At 36.9% G+C, this 7403-nt stretch overlaps 1 protein-coding gene across 1 annotated transcript; it reads left to right on the top strand.

Moving 5' to 3' along the window:
• The first annotated feature begins 261 nt into the window (after positions 1–261).
• Positions 262–6702, top strand: miip (migration and invasion inhibitory protein). The gene is made up of 9 exons (XM_051913305.1): positions 262–759; positions 1047–1237; positions 1540–1630; positions 1742–1853; positions 2074–2147; positions 2251–2377; positions 3398–3494; positions 5634–5765; positions 6361–6702. Exons 1-9 carry the CDS (start codon positions 489–491, stop codon positions 6496–6498), a joined length of 1233 nt encoding a protein of 410 aa, XP_051769265.1. The 5' UTR covers positions 262–488; the 3' UTR covers positions 6499–6702.
• Positions 6703–7403: the final 701 nt, after the last annotated feature.

The following is a 7403-nucleotide window of genomic DNA, read 5'->3' as shown; positions in this document are numbered from 1 at the left end:
ATAGACAGACAGACAAGATAGATAGATAGAGACAGACAAGATAGATAGATAGATAGACAAGATAGAGAGACAAACAAGATAGATAGATAGATAGATAGATAGATAGATAGACAGACAAGATAGATAGATAGAGAGACAAGACAGACAAAAAAGATAGATAGATAGATAGATAGATAGATAGATAGATAGATAGATAGATAGATGTGCTTGTCCCTTTAAATAAGCCCAGTGGTCACACAGTTGCATTGTGGGAAATGTCCGGAACCAATCACTGTTCTCCGTGTACTGTTTAAGTTTGACCGTTTTACGCTTGTGGGGGACGTTTAGAATCTCTTATTCTTTTATTTTAATAATATTTCACACAGCATGGTTAAATAAGCTAATATTTAGCTACCAAAGATGTAACCGTTATCCGATGTTGTGTGTTTAATTTGTTCCACGTCTGATTCGCGTGCTGGGGTTTTTTAACTCGTTGCTATGGTGACGGAATGGCCGAGCTCAAGCAGATCGACGCTTTGCGAAAGCAGAACAAAGATTTATTGAAGAAACTCAAGAAACAAACCGAAAAACTGCATCAGCTGACTCCCTCGTGGCCGGATGAGAAAGACAAAAGTCAACGCTCTGAATACGAAGCGTTTACCGTCGAGAGTGTCTTTTTAACGGAGAGAAACGGAGCACAGTCGCCGCGTGTAGGTCGCCCGAGTATGGCGCGAGCTTCACCTTCTTCACCAACAGCAGTGAAAACCATCAACATATCCGGTCAGAATATTAAACTTCCTATCCCTTTGAACGATGATGTCTTTTAAGATGTGTTCAATACACGGCGAGGTGTTGTTTACAACTTATGGGCTCAGTTTAATCTGTAAATAATATATTTAAATATTTTTGTAATATTTGCCATTTACCAAACACGTCGTGTTTATGTCTATTGTTTATCTTGTTTTATCTTCTTATCTGTCTTTCAGTATGTCTTTTCATTCCTGTCACATATTAAAATGTGTGTGTGTGTGTTAAAATTAGCTGATAAAATGTCTTTGTATCTTTAGATGAACAACTTTCTGAACACTGTGAAGACTCCACACCGGACCAACATAAACCCAAACACAAGCAAAGTTCAGAAGTGACCAAATACAGCACACTCCTGCAAGACACAGACAACAGTCGCTGGAAGGGACGGAGCAGATCTGTGAGACTGATGCTGCCCAAATCTGCTCCTCTCACAGCAGACAGTGACCAGGTGTGTGTACTTCAACATTGAGACATTCACATTTTAAGACTGCTGGGCTGGTCAGCTGATGAATCCCGAGTCATGCTAGATGGCGCTACGTAACCAGACTACAGCAGAGAGGGACAAAAAAATGGTTAGTTAATCTAATGGAGATCTGGTGGTTTATATTGATTTACAAAAGTGAAAATGTGAAAAAGCACCTACGAAGAAAGAAATCCCCACCTGTTACAGTTTAGCCAGAGTGTTTTCATTTCAAGAGTAGCAGAAGTATATGGTTTTATGTTTTTTTTCTCCCTTTCTTGGGACTGCAGAGAGAGACTGACAGCGCAACAACTGCTGGGCTGGAGGAGACCGTATCCGAGAGACACATACAGCCTTTACTGGGTTATGATTGGATAGCAGGTAAGTTATTTGGATAATGTATAAATAATTAGTTTCAAGTTTCAACTCAACAGTTTTCCGTGCAGGTGCTGTTTGGAAACCAGTGAAGGGAACGGTTTGATTTGTTTGTAGGCCTACTGGACGCTGAGAGCTCTCTTGCTGATCGTTCGGAGCAGTTCTTCAGCGAGCTCCATAGCTTCCGTCAGGTCAACCGAGACGAGTGTGTCCACAACTTGTTATATGGGTCGGTCTCTCTCTGTAAAACTTCAGACTGTGTCATCTGTTAGACAATATGATTACCTGGTAATATGAAACCCCCCTTGAACATGGCTTTTGTTGCATAATTCTATCATGACTCTTCTGTCAAGAAATCTTGTGCTTAATTTTGAGACACATCACAAGGCCTCCATGTCAAAAGATGTTGTGATCATGCAAATGCTGTTTTTTATTTTTTATTTTCACAGACTTCCGTCTGTTGCTGATCTTGCGTCTTTCACACTTGGCGAAGAGCCGCAGCCGCATGCAGACACACATCAGTGTAAGAGATCTGCTGATTTGTGTTTGCATAACATCGCTTTGTCATGACATGAAGGTACCGGAAAACTGAAGTCTCCATTTTCCATTTGGCCTTCGGTCCACAGGCACGTTCTGCTACAGAATAAACAGTCGACTGTTTGCGGTTCCGCTGGACACACAGGCCGCCTGTCCCGTGTGCAAGATGCCCAAATCTGAACACCCTCATACTGAAACAGAGCCTGCTTTAATTAGGTGAATACAGCAAAGTGCTTGTTATGCAAAGATGCAAAAATGCATAAACAGTTTTGTGTGTGCCTGCTTATTCATATGCTGCAGTTAAAATGTATATTGTTATTCAGCAAGGATGCATTAATCTGATTCAAATTGACAGTAAAGACATTTATAATGTTACGAAAGATTTCAATATCAAATAAATGCATTTATCAAATAAACGTTCTATACATCAAAGAATCCAGAAAAAACACAGAAAGATGAATCAGCACAACTGTCTTTAACACAGATAATAATCAGAAGTGTTTCTTGGGCAGCAAATCAGCATATTAGAATGATTTCTGAAGGATCATGTGGCACTGAAGACTGGAGTAATGATGCTGAAAATTCAGCTTTGTATCCCAGGCTTAAATTATGTTTTAAAAGTTATTCAAATAGAAAACAGTTATTTAAAATTGTAATGATATTTCACAATATTCACAAATAAATGCAGCCTTAATGAGCAGAAGAGAAGAGACTTTTTTTCAAAAGCATTAAAAAATACTTCCGCCCCCAAACTTTTGAATGGTAGAAATCTAAAATAGTTTAGAATAGTCAATTGTGGTTTAGTTGAATTGCTTTAAACGGTCAATGACAAATTAAGATGTTTGAAGATGATGAAAGAGAAATACATATGGCATTTCCTTTAGAAATATGTTTGTAAATAATGTTGTTTATACCATTTTTTTTTTTTTTTTTTTTTTTTTAAACAAAATGTTTATTTTAGTGATTAAACTTGTAATGGCATGGCGTTAAACCATGAACAAACTTGTAATGTTTTTTTTTTTCTTTTTTGAATAAATTATTGTATCTGAATTCCAGACAAAGACACTCAAAAAAAAAAACAATGTTCGACAGAATTTAATGTGTCAGTTGCATATAAAATAGTTGTGTGGATCTGTAGACATTACAGCGCAGACATTATTGCCATTTCCAAGACTTGATTCATATTACCCTGTGAATGAGTGACTCTGTCTGACCATCTCTCTGCGTTTGTTTCAGGGTCAGTATTCCTCGCTCAACTCTGCTGCCAGCACACCAATACAAAGCCCATCGTCGCTGCAGTTTTGATTCCTCTGACAGTCTGAGTTTACCCTCAGTGAGTTTCATTATGGGAAATCAGCATATTATATATATGTATGATTTTAATAAAGACACAGAACTGTTATTTTGTGATAAAACACAATGAACATTTTTACTTTCGGTTTCACTCTTTTTTACTTTCGGTTTCAACAACAACATATATCTCTTAAAGGATTAGTTCACTTTCATATGAAAATAAACCCAAGCTTTACTCACCCTCAAGCCATCCTAGGTGTATATGACTTTCTTCCATCTGATGATCATAATCGGAGAAATACTAATAAATATCCTGACACATCCGAGCTTTATAATGGCAGTGAACGGGACCAACGAGTGAACGAGACCTATGATATTAACGTACGAAGAAAGTGTAAAACTCTTGCAGTTCACAAAGCTTACACTACTTCCTACACCTTCCCTATTCAATTTACGGGAAAAAGTGTAACTGATGCGAAGCCAGTTTACACTTTCTTCATAACTTGAATACGGAAGGCGGTCTGGAGGAAGCTAGATATTTTACATCATAACTTGTTAAATATGGATTTAAAAAAAAAAAAAAAACCTATAGCTTTGCTTCAGAAGGCCTTCATTAACCCCCCGGAGCCGTGTGGAGCACATATTTATGATGGATGGATGTGGATTGAAGCACTTTCTTCAACTCATACTCGTTGATCCCGTTCACTGCCATTATAAAGCTCAGATGCGTCAGGATATTAATATTTCTACGATTATGTTCATCAGAAAGAAGAAAGTCATATACACCTAGGATGGCTTGAGGGTGAGGAAAGCTTGGGCTAATTTTTAGTTGAAAGTGAACTAATCCTTCAAGGGAAAATCAATCAAGGATCACATGCCTTGAGCACCTCCTAGTGGTCATTATTTAAAACACAAAGGAAAAAACCTACAATAAATTGCTTAACGTCCTTAAGCTACGCAGTTGCGTGGGTCCACTTGTTTAAAGGATTAGTTCACTTCAGAATTCAAATTTCCTGATAATTTACTCACTCCCATGTCATCCAAAATGTTTATGTTTTTCTTTCTTCAGTCGAAAAGCAATTAAAGGATTAGGATGCGGCACCAGTTCTGTTTTTTCCGTAAGTTGAATAGGGAAGGTGTGCGGAAGCACTTGCGAGGCGATCATTTGTGTTTATAAAGCATATACATTTTATTTTTTTTTTAGAAAATGACCGATTGTTTCACTAGATAAGACCCTTATTCCTAGTCTGGTATCGTTTAAAGCCCTTTGAAGCTGCACCGAAACTGTAATTTTGACCTTCAACCATTTGGGGCCAGTTGAAGTCCACTATAAGGAGAGTAATCCTGGAATGTTTTCCTCAAAAACATTAATTTCTTTTCGACTGAAGAAAGAAAGACATATTCTTGGATGACATGGAGGTGAGTAAATTAACAGGAAATTAATTCTGAAGTGAACTAACCCTTTAAGCAGCAATGGAGGCAAAACAGATCCAAGTGAAATTTCAAAAGAGAATAAAAAAAAAAAAATAAAAAAAAGAAAGGAAAGAAAAGTACCATGTGGGAGCGTTTTACTGAAGTAGTTAACCAGGACGAGTCAAGTGCTGGCTCTTTTCATCCTCTCTCTTTAGCGCTTTACATTTTGCGTGCTAGTTAGCTCCGTCACGTGACAACGGAGCGCAGTGAAAGGGAGTGATTGATGGCTAATATTAACAAACCTAAAATCTGCTTTTAAGTTAAGAACGTAAAGATGAAGTTTAATTGGTTATGTGATAGAATGGTGGACCAGCTGACAGCAGGCACATACTGTGCAGTACTTAGCCAACATTTTGTAGAGAAATGAAAAGAGGTCGCACCTCAACAATAATTCGCACTTGCACAAAGGCTCCCAAATATATTTTGAGGTCGCACAGATTAAATTTCAGGAGCACATGCAACCAATTTTGCAATTTTGAGTCTATATAGATATAGAGAGACGGAGAGAGACCCATTATATGTTTGATATTTGGTTTTTGGGATTATTGGCTAATAATGTGCTCCTCAGCTTTGAATGGATAATTCACATTTTTCAGTGTTTGATTATTTTTGTATCATAATGACTATACATCATTATGATGATTATGAACATCTGCTAACCATTTTATTCTCAAAAGCTAAAAACATGCACATACGTATTTTACAGCACTGTTTGTCGGGGTGGTCCAATCCCACGCTGAACTCTGGCTCTCAGATGAGCAGTCTGGATCTGCGGGGCTCCATGACAAAACCAGCGGCCACGAGAGGCTCATTCTCATCCTGGTTTGACAATAAACTGGTGAGACATTATAGGAGAGCACAGTTCAGGTGTTTAACTGTTAAGCAACCATTGCGACTACAGCATATTTATAGTTGTCACTTTAATTATTAATGGCATTTCAATATCACTTCATATGAAAACAGTTTCATAATGCACTTGCTTTAATGGCTACAACTGTTCTTTCTGCTATCATGTTTCAGGCATCATGCAAATCAGGTTATCTATACAAGTTTACTTTACAGTCAGTCAACGGATAGGAAACAAAATGTAGTTTTCTTGGGAAACTCTGAAAGAAAAAAATTATCTGATCTTATTTAGAAATCTGACTATCTACATTTGAATGGCCAACGACTCAAATGTTTGCAGAGAAACACGTAGTCATGTTTGTTTTGCAAATGCATTGGAAATTTTGTGTGTCAAATCAGTAATGTTTGTTTCCATGCAATCTTCTAATATCACATTTGCATACACGTGCTAGTGTAGGAAAAACTTAGCATGGAAGCGAGTTATTTGTAGATTAAGAATAACATAGCTTCGTGTCTGTTTATCTTGGATGATTTGAGTCAGCTCAACATTTTTAGCAACTCTGAATGACTTTTAATCATGTTTTTAGGATTCATCCCCGACCAATGCATCAAGACAACGGCATTCTGACCAGCTTCAAAATGTGTCCCGTTTGCCACGTTATGCCTTTCAGCATTTAGACACAAAGAGGCCAGAACCTCACAGCTGCTCTTACACGCTTTACTGATGTCACTGAAGAAGTTGCATTCAAAATGAAGTAACACATGAACGTGTCACCATCCAATGGATTATCTGTAATGAGTGTTGTTTTTTTTTTGTATGTGTAATAATGAACAAACATGAATCATTTGTATAAGTCACGTCTAACATGTTGGTGATGTTTGCTTCTTTTGTTCTAAAATTCATGTAAATAAATGAAATGGAACATAAAGTGTTAGTCATTTCTGTTTTCATCTGTAGCTTAAAAAAGCATCACCTGGCGAGTCTTTTAATGTTCACTGAACAGTAAAACTTCAGTGTAAGTGCTATACGCAACCAATTTGTGAATACTCATAAATGTGTTATGGTCAATTATGCACATATTTAAATGCACATTACTGTGTTACATTAATTCACTTTATATTCACTAAATAAACTGCACATTTGGCAAAGCTAAAAAGGGATAGTTCACCCAAAATTCATCATTTACTCACCCTCAAGTAGTTTCAAATCTTTATGAATGTCTTTCTTCTGCTCAACACAAAAGAAGATCTTTTGAAGAATAAACAGTTGATGGACCCCATTGACTTCCATTGTATTTTTTTCCTCTTCTCCATACTGTGGAAGTCAATGGAGTCCATCATTTGTTTATTCTTCAAAATCTCTTCTTTTGTGTTCAGCAGAAGAAAGAAATTCTTAGAGGTTTGGAACAGCTCGAGGGTGAGTGAATGATATTTTTCATTTTTATGTGAACTATCCCTTTAATTTCACGTTACAATATTTATATACATAATTTACTGAATGTTGCTAATATGCAGAATTTGACTGCATGCATGGAACTTAATGTTTATACAATTAATGCTTAAACAAGTTTTTGAGTAATTCTTTTAAAATATGTAAAGGTAGGGTATGCGCATAATGAAAAAGCTTGTA

Source organism: Ctenopharyngodon idella, chromosome 11 (assembly GCF_019924925.1).
Source record: "Ctenopharyngodon idella isolate HZGC_01 chromosome 11, HZGC01, whole genome shotgun sequence".
Lineage (NCBI taxonomy): Eukaryota > Metazoa > Chordata > Actinopteri > Cypriniformes > Xenocyprididae > Ctenopharyngodon > Ctenopharyngodon idella.
Note: the sequence above shows the minus strand (reverse complement) of the source record. Positions and strands in the feature narration are given on the sequence as shown.

Coding starts and splice junctions, on each gene's coding strand:
- miip (XM_051913305.1), top strand. CDS start 489: ATGGCCGAGCTCAAGCAGATCGACGCTTTGCGAAAGCAGAACAAAGAT. Junction 760..1,046: donor GAAAACCATCAACATATCCG/GTCAGAATATTA, acceptor TTGTATCTTTAG/ATGAACAACTTTCTGAACAC. Junction 2,148..2,250: donor GCATGCAGACACACATCAGT/GTAAGAGATCTG, acceptor TTCGGTCCACAG/GCACGTTCTGCTACAGAATA.